General features: G+C 39.3%; 1 protein-coding gene across 1 annotated transcript in view; it reads left to right on the top strand.

Moving 5' to 3' along the window:
- The window catches only part of NCKIPSD (NCK interacting protein with SH3 domain), a 65,755-nt gene extending 47,404 nt beyond the window's left edge, over window positions 1-18,351 (top strand). Inside the window, exons 7-13 of the mRNA XM_072420580.1 lie at window positions 113-199; window positions 973-1,111; window positions 12,386-12,466; window positions 13,571-13,699; window positions 14,155-14,247; window positions 14,330-14,502; window positions 14,884-18,351. Of these exons, the coding sequence (XP_072276681.1) occupies window positions 113-199; window positions 973-1,111; window positions 12,386-12,466; window positions 13,571-13,699; window positions 14,155-14,247; window positions 14,330-14,502; window positions 14,884-15,087 (906 nt within the window). The 3' untranslated portion in view covers window positions 15,088-18,351. The remainder of the gene's footprint in view (window positions 1-112; window positions 200-972; window positions 1,112-12,385; window positions 12,467-13,570; window positions 13,700-14,154; window positions 14,248-14,329; window positions 14,503-14,883) is intronic.
- Window positions 18,352-24,353: the final 6,002 nt, after the last annotated feature.

Raw genomic sequence — 24,353 nt, 5'->3', positions numbered from 1 at the left:
CAAAATGAAATCTTATCAAAAGGTTGTGGGCCAAATTTGTTTCCGTTCTTTGACTCTATTCTTTGCTTTGGAGCAGTAATTCATTTCCCCTTTCCTACTTTCCTACTTTCAGACAGATGCAGACCCTGAAGTGTGCAAGAAGATGTGCAAGAGGAACCAGTCTGAGGCCGTCATGTCTCTGGTGGCTTATTATCAGATGGTGAGTAGCGCCTCCCATAATTCCTGGCACCAACTAAAGCAAGCTTACTCAAGTGTAGCAAGCAGAGGAACCAGAGAAAAGCATCTGGCACCTTGCAAACAAAGCAATATTTCCTGGCAACATTTAATTGTATTTTTTTTCTTTGTTCTTATTTTATTTTTGCTTATTTCCCATATCTTGTTATAGCTTGTCCCTCCAAAACCTTTTCAGACTGTACTTACATAAAAGTCCAACATCCCCCCCAAGCTTTATAAAATGTACATTACATACATACCTTAGTCAGATTTTCATTGATGTCTGTGTCCACGCTGACAAGATTCACCCTCTGGGCCATTACAGGGATGTTAGTGAATCATCTATTTTTGCAGCTGAAGTTGGACTTTTATCTCCTGCTTCTTATTCATCACCTCTTTTCATGCTTCTTCCTCCCACTGCTTCTTTCTGAACCCATCTGTTACTGGCTACCCTGGGTGATCTGTACCCACACAGTGCTGCTTTGTGAGTAGACCGCAGTGGTCATAGGAAACACCCCAGCCTGAATGTTAACAGCCAGCTTTTCATAGTGCAATCCACATCAGCCTTGAGAAGAAAACCTCTACCTGCAGGGAAACCCCCAAAATAGAATCCTGAATATGAATGGCTGCTGTTTCCCCATTGTTTTCTTTTATGATTCCTGATGGGGTGTATGCATTTGTTGCTACGGCTTTAATGTTCTCTGTAGTAGGTATGTGGTTTAACATATATGCTTTTGGTGTATTTCTCTTGAATGACAGGAGCACAGGGTTTCTTTGCGTCTGCTGCTGCTGAAGTGTTTTGGGGCCATGTGCAGTCTGGATGCTTCCATTATTTCCTCATTGGTTAACTCTGTCCTTCCAATGGAGCTGGCTCGTGACATGCAGACACACACCCAAGGTAAAGACTTTGCACCTCCTATAGATTGATAAATAAAATAGTTTTTCATAAGCTGTCTTTTTTCATTTGGAATGTGCTTCCTATGAGGTATGGGAAGCATCAACTGTGTCCATGAGAGCACAAAATGGCTATATACTACAGAACACAGCCAAACTTCAGACACATTACTGAACAACAGAAACTGAAGACCTGCGGTAGGAGATTGTCAGACTGAGACATGCTATATGAGATTAAGTACCACTATTAAAATTTATTGTAAATAAATGGTCCTAGTCTGTAGCAGGATGCACAACAAGTATAAAAAAACAGGCTGGTTGGATACTAATTCTGCCTAAACGGTACCCTAATTAATCAACCCTAATAATCTATATTGGCACCAACCAAATAACAGTTCACCTTCTGTACCTAGGCCCTTCTGCTCTATAGCCTCAGACCTGTATACACTGCTCACTGATGGTCCCACCAGATTTGGTGATGTCACGACAGTTCTGCTCACTTTTCTTGCTGGAGATGAAGCTATACCTGAGGGCTTGTAGTGCAAATATCTCCATGCTTCCTGTGTGGTACCAGTTGGCTTCCTTTACAAAATTAATTCCTTTGGTTTGGGACATGCAAGCTAGCTCCTGTTTACCTCTTCCTCCTCCATCTCCTAACTTGGTATTTTCATTTTGTGCTTATGCCCAGGTTTACATAAGATATTGGAGGTTTTTGCATTAAACATAGCCATCTTTAAAAGGCTTATTTGTTAATCTACTAACAAAATCATTAAACTTCTCTTGGTTTTTCAAAAGACCACCTAAATTTGTCATTTAGTTATCTGTTCGTATTGGACTATGTGGCCAAAGGTACGTGGACACCTTTCCAAGCAACTGAGCTCAGTTCTTTCCAGTTATGTTACTGGTAATGTTGCAAAAATTACATATAAGCCAATTGATCTCTTTCAGTTTTGTGGTAACTGTTAGCAGGCTCTTTTCTGTTCTAGCATGACTGTGCCCTTATACACAAAGCCGGCTCCTACAGATTTGGTTTGATGAGTTTAGTATGATGGACCTCAAGCAGCTTTTACAAAGTCCCGACCCTAACCTACTGAACAATTTTAAGATGAATTAGAATTCCAGTTATGAGCTAGATTGTCTGGTCATCCTTATCCGTACCTGAGCTTACAAATGCTATTTTGGCTAAATGGGCACAAAAAACACTCCAAAATCTTTTGGAAAGTTTTGGGTTAGGCTCCATATTCAGTCCCCTCACCAGAATTTCTTTTTAAAGCTGGGTGGGAAGAAGCTGTAGGCAGGTGGTGGCCCCTGTGTTGTGACCCAACTTTTCAATAACCACCCAAAAACAGCCAGGTGGTTACTGAAAATTGCCGGGTGGCTAAAAGGGGCCAGGGAGAACACTGTATCATTGCACAACAACGACTTTGCTACTGGTAATAACACCTGTGATTTACCTGATATAGGCCTGCTATAGCTGTTCAAATGGTCGGTAATTGGGTAATGTATTTTTACATGGGAACATTATAACAGTTGCAGCTACCACTATGCCTGCTGCTGCCTCACGGCTGATTCACGTCCCCTGGTGGCATGGATGTTCCAGCAGCAGCTGGGCATGTCTGGGCAAGTCAGTGAGCTGACATCAGAAATAGGTATATAAGGCGAGATGGACTAAGGACATTTCTCTAGTGCGAAACAATCTTATTGGATAGTACCAGCTAGGCTATAGTGAGTCTGTTTTGAGCTATAGATGACTAGGCGCAGCTGTTTTATTAAACTGGACAATTTTTGCTACATTTGTGGCAAATATACCCCGTGTGATCAGCGCAAGAACCTAACCAAGAGGGTGAGATTTACTTACAATATTACTTTGGATGTAAAATTGGAGATCAAGAAAAAAGCTGGGCACCTCATATCTGCTGTCAGGTGTGTTATGTTGGCCTAACACAATGGTTGAATGGGAAAAGGAATAAAATTACTTTTGCTGTGCCTATGGTTTGGCGTGAGCCAAAAAAACATCACTTGGACTGCTTCTTCTGCATTTTATAAGCTCATATAGATCATATAGATGATCTAGTAAGGGACCAGTCTTTGTCAAAAGAGACGTCTGAACTGTTAGCCTCTAGATTAAAGGAGTGGAATTTGCTACAAAAAGGAACAACAACTTCATACTTTCGTGATCGTCGCACAAAGTTTTCAGGTTATTACAAGCTGGAAAACGACATTTGCTTCTGTACTGACGTGAGTAGTCAGATGATGGAGTTAGGTTGCGAATACATACCAGAGCAGTGGAGACTGTTCATAGACTCGAGCAAAGCAAGTTTGAAAGCTGTACTGCTGCATCAAGGTAACGAAAAAGGTTCTGTTCCTCTTTCTTAAGCCAAGGGAATGAAAAAGACATACAAATCCATGGAGGTCATTTTGAAATTACCTATTCAGAACACAAGTGGAACGTTTGTGGTGACCTGAAGGTGGTGGCACTCCTTCTTGCCCTGCAATTGGGATTTAAATGTATCAGTGAGGGTAGATGCAGGTACTAGTGCAGTAAACTGTATATACAACTTAATTTATCCCTTCAGTGGGATGATTGCCAACCCTGGTTATATGTACAAACTATGCAAAAAAAAGAGAAGAAAAAATATTTTTTTTTTTGGCAAATTAAAGTGTATTATACAAATAGTGACACATTAATGCAATAGTATACTGCTACATAGGCAGGACCTCTGTTTCATTTGTCTCAATATTAATTAGAAATATTTTTGCTGGACATCAATCACCTACATCAGTAGTTGTATGTATTTTGTTGTTGACATCCAAAATATATTTATTTGGATGTCAACAACTAAATACATACAACTACTGAAGTAGGTGATTAATGTCTAGCAAAAATATTTCTGATTAAGATTGGGACCAATGAAACAGGTCCTGCACCCGACTGTTCTGCCTATGTAGCAGTATACTATTGCATTAATGAGTCACTATTTGTATTTTACACTTTAATTTGCCAAAAACCCTCTTTGTTTTCCTCTCTTTTTTGCATAGTTTGTACTGTATTTGGGATATACATAATATATGTGCCTCCTGTTTCTGTGGAACAGTCGTGATGACAGCAACTATTACAAAGTGAAAGAATGGCACCCAGACCTGAACACACTGTTTGCCAGTACAACGTGAAGCATAAATAACTCATTGATCCACAGAAATTTACCTTCCGCCACTTCATATTAAACTTGAATTAATGAAAAACTTTGTCGTTGCAATGGATCGGGATAGTATGGGTTTTCAGTATCTGAAGGACAAGTTTGGAAAAGTTATAACAGATGCTAAACTGAAAACAGGATTTTGGTCCTCAAAATCCACAATTTGATGCGTTATTCCACATTCAGAGACAATTTCAACCCACTTGAACTTGCTGCTTGGAATTAATTTGAGCTAGTTGCACGAAACTTTCTGGGCAACCAGCGAGCTGAAAACCATGCTGAACTTGTGAACAACATGCTAAGAGCATACCATTAACTTGGCTGCCGAGTTTCACTTAAAATTAATTTCCTACATTCCCATCTGGACTTCTTCCCACAAAATTTGGGTGATGTGAGTGATGAACAAGGGGAGAGGTTCCACCAGGACATTTCTGGTATGGAAACAAGATATCAAGGCCAGTGCAACCCCAACATGATGGGCGACTACTGCTGGTTTCTGCAACGGGAGACAGCAGAGAGCCACAAATGCAAAAGCAAGTGCCTGGAACACTTCTAAAGTGTGCATGTGTGTTGAATAAGGACTCGGATAAATTATGTGTAATTGTTTATGATGGTGCAACATAAAACAACGTTTTTGTAATGTCATGAAACCATGAGGCAAAAGTTAGTTTGAGAGATTACATAGTACACTGCAGAACGAGGGAATGTAGCTAATCACGTCTATTTGCGTAATTAACGTAAGATCCTGACGTCCTAGGCAGAATCGGACTTCAGATTTAGATTCAGCGCACTTAAATTTAGTATAGGACAAATGAATTAGACCAAGTAGCAGGCAGTATTTTTTGTGATGTAGGGATATTGATGCCCATGGTGTTCAAACCAACAAGCTTCTAAAGTGTCCGCAAACCTTTTCACCCTGTCAGTTGGAGTGTTCATTAGTTTCTTTACCCAAGGATTTACACTTTTTTTTTTACCGAACATTCAATTTTAAATATGTGATGGTTCGGTGGCGTAGATATATTTCACATTTTATGATAATATTGTCCTTTATGCTAGCCAGCTGAAATAAGTCCTGAGCAGTTTTTTTATTGTTTTCTCTCTCTCTTGCTCTTTCTCGTTCTCACTCTTTTTCACGCTTTTCTCTCTTTATTTATCCCACACTTTATATAAATGTTTATGAGATTTTTTTTTATGCTTCAAATTACAATTTTATGGAAATTTGCATGCTCCAAAATCTTTATAAATCTTGCTTGATTGCATAGAACTTACAAGAAGTTCCTCTGTACAACTCTACATTTATTGGTGCCTTAACAGGTTTTTACCCATTTTTGCTTTGCGGTATCACAATGAAACTCTAGTGAATCCTGACAAGGTAGCGAACCTGCTGGTGCCATAATAAATAAAAAAAAACATTTTTTGTAGAGGAGAGCGAGACATTTCTGCCTGGGAAGTAGATGGGAAAATATTGTAACAGAAATCCAGCTGTGGGAAAAATGTATGGCGATTGAAGTTGTTTTAAACGCGGCCCCCTTCTTTGTTCGATTGCGTGGACATTTTGAATAGGGTCGGTTGCCATGGCAATTATAGAGTAGCAAAAATGATCATATGACCAGGTAATGATCTGCCTTTTTGTGCGTGATTGTTTTTCTGCTACCTTTCAGGGGAAATTTTACTGATTGATGGATTGAGGCTCGGCGCTACTGCAGTAAAAGCATTTTTTTTTTTTTTTAGAAAAACTGGATTGTGTGAAAGCAATAAAATATCTGTCCTATTTTATATTAAGATGTGTGATTGATGTGTCTGTGTAATGCATGGGGGGGGTGAAGGCGATGGTACTTCTGTCTTGAAGAAGAACTCCAGAAAAAAAACATAAAATAAGTTCCACAGTAATAATAAAAATACAAATGCCAATCATTACGTTCTGGGTGTCTGGGTTGAATGATGCACAGGCCATTCAAATTACTTCCTCCCAAACCAGGCTGTCAAAGACATGCCCCCAGGGGGTGGTGGATCATCATGTTAACCTCAGCTCAAAGCACTACTGTACCTAATGGTGCTACTTGTGTGTCAATCACACCATTCCAATAGTTCCACGAACAGTGGGGTTAAAGCTGCAGAACTCATCCGCAGGGTCGAGTGTTGCTTGAGCACTTCAGACTCTTTCCTACCATCGTAGGGAACCTAATTACCCTTTCTAAAGATCTGTACAGCCTATTGAAACTTCAGTTCTGGTATACCTCTCACTCTATCCTGGTTTCCATTATGGCAAAATCTCCATCCTTGTTGGCTGAGATTCCTTTAAAGACTCCACCAAACCTTAAGACTATTTACTGGTTGGACGCTGTCCTGCCCCTTCAAATCACGTGTGCTCAGATAAAATTAAAGCACCTACTGTATATTACTTGATAACTCCTTGTTTGTGGAGTATTTTTTTTCCTTCGCTCTATTGGGACACTTTGCTCGGTTTCTAGCTGACACATACCATAGACCTTCAAAGCATGCAATGGCACTCAGCTGCAGAATCTTCTGATGTACAGTGGGTGGGAGAAATCCACATGAGCAAGCAGGTTTTTTATTGCAGAAGAGACAGGCAATGTCTCTTTTGCAATACAATACACTTACTTGCTTGTTAGCATGCATAGTTCAATAAGGAATTTGCCTGTTTGCAATTTTTGAAGTTTATTTCTGCTTTAGAGGCCACAACCTTTGCCTGGTTCTGTCTGTAATAATTTACAGATTGTGATGGCCTTTTGATGCTGCGTTTTGCTTCATTTCCCATATGGTCGGTTTTCCATGTGCAAGTGCATAAGCAAGAGCATTCTGGCTACAACACTAGGCTGCTCAGTAATTATAGGACCCGGCTCCTGTCTAAAAATGTACCCCCACTTTTGTAATTGGAGGAACTGTGAAGGTTTCTGGCATTCAGTTAATATACATTTTAGTAATTTTCGTGATAGAAAAGATTAATCCAGGTTTCATCCCATACCCTTGCTTTATACCTTGTCCCTGGTGGATTGCTCAGTTTTATAGTTATATTCTTCGATTTAAAAAGCATAAAACCATAAAAGGTCGTATTATTTCTACTCTTCTACCAAAGCAGAGATGGATGTTACTTTCTTGACAGTTACCTTGAACATTTTTCTGACTATAGAAGCCTTAGAAAGTGGCCTTGACTTACCCAGCAATATCCCTGGAAGGCTGTCTACAAAGTGTGTAGTAACATGGAGCAAAAGCACCCCACTCTCCTTGATTTAATAATAATTCCTTCCTCTGACTTTTGTTCTATCCACAGTACTTCCGTTGATTGTATTCATCTGCGTTTCTTTCAAGATGGACTGAGCCATCTTTGTTCAGACATCATTCAAGGTTCAAATCTACTAACTGAACTGAAATATTGGCTTTGAGATGACACTGTTGCAGTTAAATCCTTTCAACTGTGCAAGTTTTGGTTGTATTCACAAATCTCTAACTCAGATCACCCCCAAATGATAAAAAAAAATACAATGTTACAGGCTGATTACAGGTAGAGGAGCCTAAATAAATGCTTTATCCTGCCTGAAGCAATCAGGTGATATATATACTCAGTGTGGTATGAGTGGCTTTTTAATGATAATAGCTGGAGATTTGTTAAAAAGTCATACTCTTGCTCTCTGTTGAATTGTTCAGTCATTTTATATTTAGCCTTATACTGTTCCTGAAAGGTTCACTTTAGGAGAAGCATGTGGCATTCACTGTAACTTTCTGTACCAATGGAAAGGAAAAATTCATCCAGAATTTCCCCAGAGACCATGTGGTGGTAGGTGGACAGTTTTCCTGGTTTCTAGGTGGCTTATTTCTTTCTCTCTCATTTTATTTTATGTTTCGGCTTTGTCACATTTATGCACTCTTTGATCTAGCAGAGCCTGACTTTATGTATTTATTATGCGCACTAAATGAATGTCACTTTGTGTTAAAAGCCTGCAAATCAAAGTGGGGCAGCTGTGGAGCTGAGGCAGCCAGGGCTCTTCAGTCTTCTGTGTTCTCTGAACAAGGAGCAAAACCATTTATAAATCACTGCAAGACGTGGCAGAACATGTACGCTGTATAAATAAGTGATTGCAAAGCCACGGTGCATGGTGTGTGGAAACTGCCGATTGTTTCATTTTAAAGGGCACACCTCACTGAGGTTAAAAAGGCTTTAGGTAAGATTTGCTGGGCTATGAGGGACTTTTCTTAACGGCTAAACTAAGCACTGATTGCTTTTAAACTGACCACAGAAGGTGACGACAGCCATTGGGGGGGAAAAAAAAGCAAAATGTTCCATGCTGAGGAGAAAATACAGTTACTTTTCTGACCAAAATACAAGCTTTAACCTGTCCTTAAAACCTACCATGATTTCTAACTTGTCCTTAAAATTTATCCTCACCTTGATTTCCCTACAAGTTCTCAGCCCCGAGCTCTCGTCTGCCCATAACTAGGCCTCGGCCCCGAGCTCTCGTCTGCCCATAACTAGTCCTCGGCCCCGAGCTCTCACCTGCCCGTAACTCGGCCCCCGAGCTCTCGCCAGCCTGTAACTCAGCCCCTGCCCCCGGGCCCTAACCTGTCCGTAGCTCGGCCCCACCTTGACTCCAAACTTTGGCCTAGCATAGCTTCATCTCTGACCTCTACCGGTCGCTTACACTACTACTACGCTTACACCTGTACCTCCTAATATTTAGGTATAAATCTGAGCTCCAACCTGTTCATTCCAGCCATACACTTGTTGATTGGTGTACAAGCATTGTAAATAAACAGTATCTCTTTGCTATTCATCATTTATTACCTGGTTACCACCATGCACCCATCTACCAATAGAGCCAACATTCAATCAGGAATTCTTAACAATCACCAGAACACTCCCCAACACTCCCCAACTTTACCCAAACTACTGGCGGAGCTGTGTTGTAAATGGCAGGAAGCTCACCTGGTGGCTGTTAAGGTGCACTCCCAGCTTAATTTAAAACAAAGAACAGACATAGCCGACCAATTTTAGATAGGTATAATGATTAAATAAATATGGGAATGCCCTAATTTTTAATGAATACTGAGAGTTTTGCCATTTTTGTCTTTAATTTTCTAAATGCCTTTTAGTGTGTGGCCGCCTTTAAACTTAGCCTTATCTTCTTTCCAGTCTGCCCTATGATGGCATCACCCTAACCACCTGGCTGTACCAAACACATAAGGTTGGTACCTCCGGAAATAATAATTTGTGACTGTCTCTGGCAAAAATTTAACATTAATACCGATGTCCTGCGATGTTGTTGAGGAGTTCATTAGTGATTCACTGTGTAACTAATACTTGTCCATGAATGACTTCTATTGTAATACTACCCTCTAACAAGACAGCAGGGCACTGCACGCATGGTGGAAAGCTGAGCAGCATATCTGTACAACCATCCTTCCTACACTGTCAACAATAACTGTAAGCATTAGATGTACACACGACCCTTACCCCCCCTTTACCTAAACACCTGAACCAAACATCAAAACATAATTTGTCCTACTACATAGGCTCAACCTATATTGTATAAAATGAAAAATGGCTGCCAGTCACAGATGTGAAAAATGTTATTGAAATAAATAACGGCACCCCATAGAAAGCTTTCATCCATTGCAAACAAGTGTTTACTCAAAAGGCTTATGAGTGCTCACCTCTGTGTGAAACAAATCAAAGAATTCTGTGCCATACTGATGGAACTCTGTCTGATTATTTTTATACAATATGTAATCACAAGATGTTATTTTGCTGACTTTTTTCAGTTTATGGTTTGTTTCTACAGCTAGGTAAAGGCTGTGGTCCTGTGACAATCATTAGGCTGAATGTAAGCTGGAATTGGAGAAATTTTATGCAATATAATCCTGCAAAATTTTTTACGCTAAAGAGCATTTCTCTAGCTACCCTGATGTCCTACCTTCCCTTTGGTACAGCACTGCCTGGGTGTTGTGGTCCTATCCTACAACTCCTATGGGGCTAGGTAGTGATATATCAATTGCAGGAAGGAACATGGTGCTTGATGTAAGCATCACATTGGTACAGGTGAAACGTAGTATACAATTAAACACTTTTCCTTACATCTAGGACTAGTAGGCATCAATATATGACATTTCTATTCCTATTTAACATAGGCTTAATATTTGGCTGTTCAAACCTTGCTTTCCATCATGGGCAGCATGGTGGCTCAGTGGTTCGCAGTCTGGCCTATTTTGTATCTCGGCCAGGAATATATCTGCATGGAGTTTGCAGGTTCTCCCCGTGTTTGTGTGGGTTTCCTTGCACATCCCAAAAAAATGCAGTTAGGTTATTTGGTTTCCCCCCCAAAATTGACCTTAGTCATATGTCATTAATACAGTCTATGGTAGGGATCTAATATGCTACCATCCAAATCTTTAAGGTGGCCAGAAGCTCTCAGTTTATTCTGACTTTAATACTTGTGCACCTGTTCCAGGTTAACAGAAACCAGGGGCATCCCAGAAAAGAGCATCATCAAAAGGAATACTGCAACGATGCCTCAATGTTTCTCTTAGGTCCCAATTTCATTTAATCACTTTTCTAAAAGTCAAGCCAAGCTTATCAACTTGTAGCAAGATTGTCTTATTTATAGATGACTTGCTTGTCAGACCGTCTTCCCTTCCCCAATGAGTGACCTTGAATCGCACACAACATAAGCTGTTTTGGGTCTTAGGAATTCAAAGCTGGTGACTGCTCCATTGTCGGTTATAATCCTTTTTCCACTCAGTGAAACAGTCAGTGCCCCCTTTCAGTTTGGGAATATAAAATGTTCAGTGAGCTCTCACCGGGATCCGTGTCAACTGCTTCATAGGTCTGAAGCCAACTGGTTAAATGTTTTAAGGCCTTTGAAGTGTTCTGAATTTTTCCACCGGGACTGACAGCCATGCATGTTGACAGTTGCTTCGCGCCCCCCCCCCCTCCATTAGCAATAAAAAAAATAATAATTTTGATGTTGGCGGCTTGTGTGGAAGTATTGGAAGCGCACTGCTAATTGCGTGTAATTGTAACTCCATTAGAGTGTAAACATTCTACCACTAATCCCTAATATTAATTCCCTAAATTCCTTGATTATTCCGCTTGGTCGATACAGTTCAGTGTTTGTGATCTGTGAGCTCAAAATTCCCACTTGGATGTTAGGATGGCAGCTTGCCGAAGAGAGGTTTTTAGAAAGTCATTAGACAATAATGTAAAGATGTCAAAGGTTTGATTTTTCCGAGCTTGGTGCAGATTAAACTCTAACTGGATGACATTTAGCTTGCTAAAGCATTTCCTAAACAATTGTTGCTTTTTAAATAAAATATGGTTTTCATCTTATTCTCCTTTGTTGCATCCAATGTGCAGCCTATTTTAGCTATGTGCTGTCTTCATGCAATCACTTCATTCTCAGTTGCACACCAATGCTATGGACTGGTTACGGAGGCAGACCTGGGCACCCCACTTTGCCTGCCAAACTAACTTGGAGCCCTTGTGGGGACCCCATGTGGCTGGGAAGGGTACAGGGCCCTTGTGAAGCTGCACACTTTGCACCTCCCTATTTCTGCCCCTGACCAGTTGAATAATTGTGATGCTGATGCCTGCACAATTTTGTGTAATGGCAAGGTCTCTCCTGATTTAATACAAGGAGGCAAGGCAGGAAATAGTTATCACCTTACCACAGGAGGTGTCTGAACAAGTAACATAAGGGCTGAATAACTAAATGTTTGTTTAAGTGCTGATTTCAAAGGAATGAAAGCAAATTTTGTAAATACATTTATGTAAAAAACTTGTATAATATTTTTCTGAATGGGTTTAGGTCTATGTTGAACCAAGTATAAATGTGCAAAGTTCAGTTTATCAACAAAGCATGTTGTAATTTCCAACCCATTGTTACTTTGAGTTATTGCTTTCATACGTTTGGAATAGTGTAAATCTTTGTGCATCCAGCCAGTTCTGCAGCTGTAAGTTTGCCAAGCAGGGCAGGCTTGCAAGCTTGCTTTGAACTAACCGTGCTGGCAAATAGTGAAGAGGATTCTAACATGTTACAAGGCTAAATTGTTGACCTTTTCTCTTGCAGAACACCAAAAAATGTGTTACTCAGCATTGGTGCTGTCCATGATCTTCTCTATGGGAGAACCTCTACCTTATCACCATTACGGTAAGTGCTCTCTAACTAATCCTCCAATGATACCAGCCAAGAATCCTATACTTATTTCAGTTTAGTTTTTTGTCATGTGACATGCATTTCTCCTTCTGGATGCTGATTTTCCTTTTCTGTTCTGTTTTTCTGTTTACGTTTTGAAGACATTGGCACTGTAAACAATTAATTTATTATTTGAAATTACACTTTACATTTTCAAGAATAGAACCTAACAGCCTATAAGCTGTTGTGGTGGACTGCATTGCCTATATTGAGGTAGGGGTACTGGTAATACTGCAGTATACAAACCTATGTAAGACAATTGTATACTTCCAACCTTGTGATAACAGTTTGGAAAAGGCCCTTTCTGTTCCCGCAAGACTTTACCCCATGCCTAAAGTTGGCTTCATAATAACGTGATTTGATACGTTTTGGATGAACTGAAACAGCAATTGCAAGCTAGATCCTCCTATCCAAAATCAGTTCCTGATCTCACAAATGGTGTTTTGACTGAAGGAGGGACCAAATCCTAAAGATGCACTCTAAAATCTTGTGAAAAGCTTTCCAGGAAGATGGAAAAACTGGGATCCGCTTTATATTAACGTCCATGAAAGTGGGATGCAGTATTCTACCCAGATATAACACTTGGTGGGAAGAAGCTGTAAGTAGGTGGTGGCCCCTGTATTACCCAACTTTTCAGTAACCACCCAAAAATAGCTAGGTGGTCACTTCAAAGTGCTGGATGGTACGCCCGGCTTGAAGGGTCTGGAGAGAACACTGGCATGTCAAACAAGCTTATTTAGGTGTGATAGCCAGGTTCTCACAAACTTTTGATCATAAAGTGTATAGCCTGCATTAATGTGTGTTCAACATTTGTATTATATATAGTTTGAGGTTTCACTCTATTCCTTTAAAAACTGTAAAGTACCTTCTGCAAATTATCACATAATGGGGTTTAACATGGGGTCCACAATCATACAGCCGTAGGGCATAACATGAACTGCTGTCATATATTTCCTGCAGACACACCTGCTGACTCATGTAGCATTGGTGACGATCACTACTCCTGACTATAGTCTTCTCTGTGCATTTAAATACAGTCATGTCTCTTTCATTATGTAGAGCATCTCAACTCACAGTTTATTCAGTTCTTGCTGGACGTCATTGAAGATGGTTTGCCTTCTGACACCACCGAGCAGCTGCCGGATCTTTTCATCAATGTGCTGCTGGCCTTCAATCTGCACATAGCAGGTGTGTATGTGTCTTGCATTTGCTGTGTATCCATCGTCATTATGATCATCACTTCTGCTAGAGGTGACACCAGCTATCTTAGATGGCTATAGAGCCCCCATGGTATGGAGGAAGAACTTAAGGTGAGTCTATTGTAGTCCTGTGCTAGGGTGACAACTTTTCTTTTTCTTGGCTACTATGCAATGAGTAAGTGTTGTCACCCCAAGGCAATGAAAACAAATGAGCAACCCCATGTGCAAGCTGCAATATATTTTTTTTTTTTTTTTTTGTGTATGGGTTTAGATTGACTTTAACATGTAGAAGGATAAGATTTATCTGCTGGAAGCTCATACTGCAGTAGGACATACCTTATTTTTTGTCTTTGAGGTGCAAATGTTAACATTTTAACACACAGATATCTACATCTCTGTAGATAAGTAATAACTCTGTATATTTTATTTACCTATTTTCTGCAGTTCCTGCAAACAACGTGATTATGAGGACTCTGTGTAAGCGGCCCAATGTCAAGATATTGACGGAGAAGCTTCTTCTGCTTCTTAACAGAGGCGGTGAGTATTTGAGTCACACCATCTTCCCTGCCTTGCATATAATGAAGAGGTCACTAAATCTTTTTCCTCTTCTCATCCACAGACGATCCCGTCTGTATCTTCAAACATCAGCCCCAGCCGCCACATTCCGTTCTGAAGATTCTTCAGGACGTTTTTGCCAGCTCTGAGACTGCTAACATCTTCTATCACACAGACATGATGGTAATGATCGATATCATTGTCCGCCAGATAGCGGATCTGTCTCCTGGAGACAAGGTGAGCTGTGCCGGGTGTCTGGCGAGAGTCTACTACCTGCAACATTAAGCACTGCGCTATTAACCACCTCATGCCCTTGGATGAGGGGAATTTTGTGCCCAATAATATGTGTAAAGTAAATTTAGGGATTTATAAAGCCTCCTTTTTTGCTAAAATATCCTATACCTGGTGACAGATTTGGATTTTAAATGGTAAGTTCTGAGAAATCAGCATTTTTAGCTTTCTTTATTAGCTTAACAGTCCCGAGTGTCCCTTTACCCCGACAAAATATTATAGTTGTCACATTGCAGCTATTTTAAATAAGCTGTGTCAACAAAATATGCTTTCTGTTTTGTACATTGGCGGTGTGCGATAAACATTGTATATATTTATGTTTTGTAGCTTCGCATGGAATACTTGTCATTAATGTACTCTATCATTCGGTCAACTGACTATCTTCAGCATCTCCATCGCCGGCAAGACCTGCATAGCATATTCCAACGCATCCTTAACGAGGAAGACGAAGGGCCCCACTGTCAGATGGACAAAATGATCATCCGGGAGATCTACAAAGAGTTTCCTCAAATTTCCCCCGAGAGTGGCTGAACGGGCACGGCCGTGTCAGAGTTAACAAATGTTTACATAATCCATGCATCGTCTTTCTGTGAGAGCCCCGGCCAGTCGTCGCGGCTTGTTTACAGAGCAGCATTAGCGCCCCCTTCCTCTGTGGAAAAGGCAAAAGGTCTTAACCAGATTTTTGCTGTAGGCGCAATGTGTCTTTGCTACTGAAATTTTATTCTAATTTTGCATTCATGATTCATTTAGCTAATGCGTTTCAGGACTAAGCATAGCTGCTTCTCACTGTGCTGTATTTAGGGGTCAGACAGGAATTTACAGGTTCATGTGACAGCCGTGTATCAAGAACTTTAAAGCGGTAATATGTTACCGCCTAGAAGAAAATCCTGCATTTCCACCATTTCTGAGACCTGCCTGTATCCTGACTGCCAGGAAGTTTCATATAACCAAAATAGGTTTTATGGCAAAAAGTTAAATGTATGTAAAGCCAAAACAGTTTTTTTAGAATGTAAAAATAATAAAACCCCTACTTGTGTTATTGCTATCTGTGTCTGAAAAGATTCAGCAAGAAGTTTTAAGAAAGTCATAATGTTACAGCTTTCACTGGAACAGTAGACATTGCAGTGAGGAAATCTGTTCTAGTGATACTTTAAGGTGGAAATTGTCCTCACTTATCACCTTCTTCCTGATGGATTGCAAATTCTGGTGTGGAGCTGCATGGAATAAAATTGTAGCATATCCGCTACAATTTAGTTGCAGGTTGTGTTTCAAGGTAATCTTAGAAAGCAGTGACCAGCAACTATTGCCAGGGACAGATGTACTCTGGCCTTGTTTCAGGGCAACCTTAAAATGTGTTGCCTAAAAATTATCCCTAGATAGACACCATCCTGCATGCCACTATTGATCAACCAGGGAGTGGCTTCTGGAATCCGTTCTGAGTTCAGAAACCTCACCTCCATCTGGAAGCAAGACTGGCTATGGAGGAAGAGCCTTCTGTGTGTCGGTGTGCAGCCTCTTGCATGTCCCGCATTCATCTTAAAGTGCAATATTTACCCTGTAAGTTGATATATTCTCAATTCTGAAAATACCCCAGGTCCATGCACTGCTTCCTGCTTGTATTTTTACTAATCAAAAATCTACTAGAAGAGACATTAAATAAAACTGAAGTCTTAAACTTTCAGAATGTTGGCTTTACATATACTTTAACCTTTACTAATCCTTTATAAATATATGAAATGTTATATCCAACTTCTAGATTCTCTCATTAGCACATTTGCGTGCAGTGAGCACCCGGCTGCTTAGATAAAATCATTTACTGGATACACTATAGTGAGATGAAGTGCACTGTGAATCATGACTGCCCCTAAGTACCGGTATTTATATTACTAAAACCTATACACAGAAAGATTTTTTTCTAAAACAAATACATATAGATACATTTATTTACATAAAACAAATACATATAGATACATTTATTTACAGAGGTTAAAAAAAATACAGAAATTAAAGTTTAAGCAGTTTGAAATGCATGTGGCATAAATGCTTAGGAGCACTGAACAAACTAGGTAAACATACTGACTTTATACTTGATATTGCTAAACCTAAATCTCTATCTCTCTGTCTCTCTCTCTCTATATATACATATCTATATTTTACTTACAAATACTTTAAATGAAAGGCATGCTTGAGATTGAATTATTTTTTTTTGTATCGAAACAATGAATGATCTAACTGCTCCGGCATTAGATAGGAACTCATGAAATCTTTTTTTTTTTTTTGCTCCTGTGTGCTAAGTGCATCCAATCACATTCACAAGAAACTGTAATAACTTGATAATTCCATACGTTCGTTATACATATTGTACAGTGTGTAGTTGTATCCAGATGGCATTAAGCAGATGTCTATTTTTTTTTTTTTCTATTTTGCATCTTTGTTAAACAGCGCTCTGATTCTATTCTACAGCTTCATCCTGTGTGCTGTTTGATTTACCAGGGCCTTGTACACATAAGTAAAGGAGCACTGCATAGAAAAACAAATGGCAAGCTTTGAGCAACGCTTTTAAAGTTACTGAAGAAAAGTTTAATTCCGGTGTAAGGATATAAAAGGCCAAGTTAAGCTATGTGTTTTGATTGGTCTAACACAGCACGGCAGCTTGACATGCCCCCTGCACAGTTCTTCAATCTTCAAAGCTGCTCAGGTGGTACGAGCTCGTCTGATTGGAACACTGTGTAGGGGGTGTGTCCAGCTGCTGAAGACAGGTCTGGGACACTTGTAAAATCTCTATGCTATGTGTTCCCAGCTCCACCCATCTGCTGGAAGTACTACAATGTCATTTCATCTCAGTTCTGCTGCTGGATTCATGGAAAATTTTTAATGGCTGATCACTGCGAAGGAGCAGAGCCAGAAAGATGAGTTTTGCAATTGCTATAGCTCAGAATCTTGTTGAAATGGGCAGCGTGCCATCACCTGGATCGGCCATTAAAAAAAAGCTGTCTTTTATTACTGAGTCCGTGTTCAGTTTTTATTGTCAGTGTTTGTGTTCATAATCTTGAGGTATACTACAACATTTTAAAGTGTGTAATAGCTGAAAGAAAGTCTTCCCATATTATATATTCTACATTTTGGTTTTAATGTCATATTTGTATTTTCTGGTGGGTGGATTTTTTGAACCCCTTGCAGAGGGCCTTGAAGTATGATCACATAAAAACACTTCTTGTGTAATCCTTATCCCTTTTTAAGCTTACTATAACAGTATGTATTGCTAATGTTACTTCTCCTATTGTCTGGCCTGTGTAATTCTTGTATCTCCCATGTAAATTGTATTCTGGAAGGCCTTATTGGATTATTCTTAGAATCCAGTGTCATGTTGCCTTCACTGATGCTGATGTTTCGCTGGGGGTTTAAATAGAGAGATCAAAGTGCACAGAATGGGCAAGAATGAGGTTGTGGACATCTCACAAATATTAGCACACAGATTTGGCAGTATCAATGCTGAGTTAAATACAACAGTGTGGGTAAGACAGAGGTCCAGGCTTGTAACACAGGTAATGTTTTGCACTTTAAGAGTTAAGTGAGCAATATAATTTTTAGATTATGCTGTTAGGATGTGATTTCTTTTTATTCTAGGTCGACAATAACACCTGTGGGTTCTGTCATTTTTACATTTCCATAAACTAAAAAATTACACTTACAGTTCTGCTATTCTTACAAATATAGGCGGGAAATTGCCAACTCTGTTATGTGTCCTGTATTTTCCATACAACATACTTGAAATAAATTATGTAAAAATGAAAAGGTGGTGATTTTTTTTTTTTTTGTGTTTGTACACCAGACCATTGTTCCAAAATCATAGGGAAGCTGCCAAGTTCAGGTCAAGAGGCTGCATGTGGTGCTTTAAGAAGTGCATGCTGACATCTGATTTATGCAACTATTTTACCCGTATTCATCTGTAACACACCTAGGAAGTTCAAACTGAATATGATATTGGAATATCTAGGCAGAGAAAAGTATGTTAAAACAACCAGTGGATCCAGAAGTGGCCCTTTAACTGTGATGAGTTTGGTGCTTATGCACTTAAGTTTGCTGCACAGACCAATCATTTGGAAATATGGTGAGCTCCATGCCATGTTCCAAAAACCAGTTTGAGATTATGTGAGCTTTGCGACATGATGTGTTATCCTGCTAAAAACAGCCAGCAGAAGATAGGGACGCTGTGGACCTAGGATGGACATTGTCAGCCACAATTTTAAGGTAGGCTTTGGCATTTATATGATGATGGGTACTAGGGACCCAAAATGTGTCAGGGAAATATATCTGACATGGCAGATAACCGGCACACTGAGTGTCACCCTGTGTGGTTTTCTGCTGCTTCAAGGTTTGAAGGGCTTTCCATTTATTGGATGCTCCTCTGCATGTCTTGGTTGCAACAAGTGGCTGTTTGAGTTACCATTGCCTTTCTATCTGCTCCAGCCAGTCTGGACATTCTCCTCTGGCATCAGCAAGGCATTTTCACCATGAGGACAGCCTCTCAATATACATTTTTCCCTTTTAAGGGTCTCCAGGCCATTGCACGACGTGTAGGGTCTGTAGTCACTTATGGTACACAAAAACAAATGTTTAGTTCTAACTCAATAAATATAATGTATATAATTTGCACAAATGTAAAACATGGTATATTTTCATTTGTAAACTCAATAAAGCTTTATTTTGGGAAAAATATTTTCCCTTTTAAAGTCCATTCTCTGTATATCCTAGAGATGGTTGTGGGTGAAAATCTCAACAAATGAACAGTTTCTGAAATACTCAAACCATCCTGCCTGACATCAACAACCATACATCATTCAAAGACCCATAAATCACCTTTCTTCCCTATTCTGATTCTCTGAATTTTCAACAGGTCATCTTGACTACTTAGTGCTGCCATGTAATTGGCTGATTAGATATTTGCATTATCAAGACATTGAACAGGTGTACCTAATACCACACCAAAGATTGTGTTTTACTGCTTTGAACAGGTCAGAGCTCGACCCTAAGACCTTTCATTAAAAAACAGTATTTTGTGCAATGGTGGCTTTTGATGCTCACTTCTTTGACAGTGGGGATCTTACACCTAACTGTATGTAAAATATAATTATAAATATATAAAACCTGTCAAAAATATATTTAAGTAAACTAAAATAATCACAGTAAATGGAAAAAAAATCATGAGCTGTTTTAACTCTAACAGAAACTGCAGCCTGGGATCATTTAAGCTCATTTTCTTGACCCAAAGTCCTTATAAAATCTAATATTCTTTTAAGATTCCCATATTGGCGCCTATGAGTTCTATATTGAATATGGCTTGCCTTGGGCTTTTTTCCAGCCGTCCACTTTTGTCAGCATTATCCTGAAAAAATGTAAGCCAATATTATCCTGCTAAGCCAGCACGCTCACTGCACAAAGGGCTGATTCCAGCACATTGTTACTGCAAAGGAGCCGGGTTCGAGTATGAAGTCCATCCGTGAGGTCACATGACTTTTAATTTGGGCACAGGGCTGAGAGCTGTGTTTTGGGGTTGATGGATTTCGCACTTTATTGGTTTTATAACTTTGATATTATTTATCACTCGGTGCCTGCAGCATTCCGTGCACACTAAATTTATGAGGCGATTTGCAGGGTGGAGAAATGATAGAAATTATTTAATCTGCGACAGTTTAGGATAAAATATTAAAGCGTTGGCACACCAAAACAATTAATTTAAAACCACACACCAGGTTTTATTTTAAAGTGTGTCAACAGGCCAATTTAATTGGTTTTGGATGGAGTGAAATAGGGATAGTCCCACCTGTTGGTTTTCATTGATGTCTGTGTCACAACTCAAATGATTTACCCTCTGTGTTATTCTTGTTGTTCTTCCCACTTTTAGTATGAAGACCATTTTTGAGTTGTCATATGGACAGGAGTGGAGATATATTTTCCATTAGGAGCTTTTGTTCCAGTGACAACTTTTTAAAGAGAAATGAAGGGAAATCACAAGGAAAACAAGTTTTAATCATTCCCAGCTCTATCCGAACCTGAAATAAAAAATTTTCCTATAGATGAACTCAATAATGGCTTGCGTGTCACCAGGAAAGGAAGTAGAGAATATAACATCTATTCTAGAACAGTGTTTCTCAACAGGATTCCAATGAACCCTAGCCCTCCTCCATAGGTTGCTAGGGGTTCCTTGAACAATGAGTAGTTTGTACCTCTCAGTTCAGTAGAACTGACACCGATGACCTTTATAGCTATCTGTAAGGGTGGCCTTCTTCCCAATGGCCAGCAATATTAGATACATAATCACCACTACATTTTTATACTGTTATCTGTGGATATAGTAATTATAGGATGGGCTCCGTGAAGACCTGACAATTATTTCAAAGGGTACCCTTATGCTAAAAAAGTTGGAAAACCCTGCTCCTGACCTTTATCCTGCTAGCCTTTAGCTCTGCCAGAGGTAATAAATACCTGTAAGAGTTCCTTTTTCAGATTACTCTGATTAAAATGAAAGTAGATACCCACAGCAATAATAAGGACCTCCATCAAATTTGCCTCAATTTTGTTTGCTTTTTTTGTTAGGCCCCTTTTTTTTTATCCCAAACAAGTTTAAAACTGAACTCCAGGCTCACATATATTCTACTTTATGAGCACCAAATGCACTTACATAAATATTACCTTGTAATGGTAATGACACCATGTGCTGCACCTAGCCTGTGCAGGGAACAGAGCTGTGGGAGAGACTCAACAGGCCCACCTACTACATTCAGCCTGCAGGAAACTACAGGGGCTGGATACAAAAACAGTCATTCTGCACAAAAAGCGAAGGCAGCAGTGACTTTATCAGAAGTCAATCCTCCATAAAGACAATGGGCTTGATTTATTAAAGGTCTCCATGACTGGAGAAGATAGACTGTAAAAGGAGAACCTGGGGCATCCGGCAAACCTGGAAAGGATTTCTTAAAAGCAATTTGCTATAAGTTGACAAATGTTTTCAATCCTGGACCACATCCATTCCAGGTTTTCTGGGTTCTCCCATAATAGTCTATCTCCTATGGTCCTTGAGAACTTTAATAAATTAAGTCCAAAGTGTTACTGGATTACTGCAAATATCTGGAAGGAATGCACAAGCACCCCAATATTTAGGTAAGAACAGACCTGGATCTTGTATTTAGGCAATATTTCCTTAACATAGCGTGCGGGTTTAAATACACTTACTGCTGATTGACTGACTACCTCTGCTAGAAGTCTGTTCCAGATATCCACTACTCATTGAAGGACCTCATCTTCTAAACATCTAATCAGAAAAATAAATTCAGATTTCCGCTCTGTTTTTTTCCTGCATCAGATTTTTCCAGGCTTTTTGTAGCTCCGCCATGTCATCAATGAGTTTCTTAGCATTGGCTGTTTTAGGCTTTCACTTAAATGATGCAAATATTGATTTTACGGGGTAATTTTCCTATAAAAAGCTAGGTTTATGTCACACTGTTTGTCATAAGTGGGCCTGCTGTCCTCTTTCCTGAAAATTGAATCTTTTTGAGGACTTCTCTAAGGTGAGTGCAGGGCTAATCCCTTTTCACTAAGCTTCACTTTAGAAACCTCAGTGGGATGAGGAATTTTCCACTATGAAATAAGTACATTGCTTTCTCCTGCAGAGCCAGACAGAAAAAAAGTATTGGACGGAGCATAAAGGTAATTACCGGACTGCCATAATGATCGGTCATATTTGTGACTGCTGGTCAAACCTATTTAATGGAGCGACTGCAAACACTTTGCATGATGACAAATAGCCATTGCAGTCATTCACCATGCCATGCACTGTGCAATACATTTCAGAATATAGCAGGCTCAGGAGAGAGGCAATACATGCAGGAAAGTGCATGCAACACATGACAGCTAAATTGCCAATGGGTGTACACAAATCTAAACCTACAAATAATCAAAAGTATGGTTACTAATATAGTCACATGGGCCGGATTTTATAAATAGGGTATATTAAAGTGTGTATATATATATATATATATATATATATATATATATACTTAAAGTATATATAAACACCAGGGTCGTGTTGTGGAAATGGGGTCCTCTACCCCAGCGATGGCCCTTGCCACTGTATGGGATAGGCAAGGGTCAAAATTAAGGTTACACACATTTTGATCCCATTCATCTTTGGCAAGCCAGAATCCAGAGAAACTTTTATTTAAAGCAGGGGGGCACAGATGCTCACTTCCCCTTCAATCTAAAAAGCTTCCAAGCCTATTGCAGAGGCTGGTTTTAGTATTAGGGGATACCCTTTGAAAACTGCTCTGGGGGGAACTAGCTCTGGGTAGTAGGTGCCTGGGGTCAGTAAATGCCACAGTTTGTAACTGCCAATCTAAATCTACTCTAAATTAGACTGTGCAAACTGTGTATCTGATATATTATTTCTTAGTTAAACTGAGCTTTAAAGAATTTATCAACCCCAAAGCAGTTTTTATTTGGGTGAAAAAATAAGGACTGACCAGCTCTGCCCATCTGCTGCTGCTAATAGAAGTGCTTGGTTTATGTAGCAACACCGGCAAAGATTTTCAGTGTTGATCCTCCAGTTAAGAGTGGTTCTGACCCAAACTATAGCCTAAGTGCTATCTATATTAGAGGAACTGCTTACTAAATCCCAAATTCTCTCTTTTAAAACATTTATTTTCTGCCTTAATTGTCTCTGTTCTCTTTCATCTTTTTTTTTTTGGGGGGGGGGCTCATAGATGGCACTAAGATTGATGCAACAGCTGCTCAGTACACTTTAACCTGGTTGTCACTGCAAGTCTTGTGCAGTGCAGTTTAAGCAGCCTCTGGAGATGATCACTATATGCACAAAGGTCTTTTAGTTATTTTTTGCCATGCTCATGCTTAAAAAAAATATGGTTTTAAAAAAATTGATGCTAAATTACTCAACTTTGTACAGTTTTAAAATGATAGATATGGATGGAACTAATTCTGACCACTGTTTACCACTAGGGGCGCTAATGCACTGGAAACGATAGAATAGATTACAATTACATTAAAAAGTCTGGGTGCTGCTACCAGGAGGTGTATATAGGGGTGCAATAAGAATATATTATTGCAGCCTTTCTCAACATTTTTAACATGGAGGAAGCCTTGACATAATTTCCAGGTCTTCAAGGAATAGTATAATTATTATATCCACAGCTCACAGTATATTAAACATGGTGGTCAGTAGGAAGATTTCCTCACATTGCTGGCCATTGGTAAGAATGTCATCCTTAAAAATAGCCAAAAAGATCATTGGTGTCACTTAAACTGCCCTGAGAGGCACAAATTTGCCCATTGCTCAAAGAATCCCTAGCAACCTCTGGAGGAACCTTGTTTGAGAAACTCTGTATTTATATATGTGCCAAAATACTTTTTATAAAGCATTTATTAGTGATTTTTTTTTTTGTTTTAAAGTTTTTTATTGACATTTTCGAATAAAATAAACAATAACATTACACAACAAATTTGCATAGAATAACAGGAAGAGAAAAATAAATAAACCAGTAACCAGACATCAGTAGAGTAAACTTATGAGGTCAAACATAGTTCAACACCTCTTTACAAAGTTCAAATACAGCAGGCAATAAAGTCGTTTTCCAATATTGACAATAAAAAATATAATACAAATAAATGCAATAGTAAAAAATTATTCATTAATCACAGATTTAATATTCATATGGTATACAGGCATATTAGGTTTGGAGTGAGATCATGAAGGTTGGCGGGTAGAGGAACCTTTTAATCATTCA

This window comes from Pyxicephalus adspersus, chromosome 8, assembly GCF_032062135.1.
Source record: "Pyxicephalus adspersus chromosome 8, UCB_Pads_2.0, whole genome shotgun sequence".
Taxonomy (NCBI): Eukaryota; Metazoa; Chordata; class Amphibia; order Anura; family Pyxicephalidae; genus Pyxicephalus; species Pyxicephalus adspersus.
This window is presented reverse-complemented; position numbering and strand designations above follow the sequence as displayed.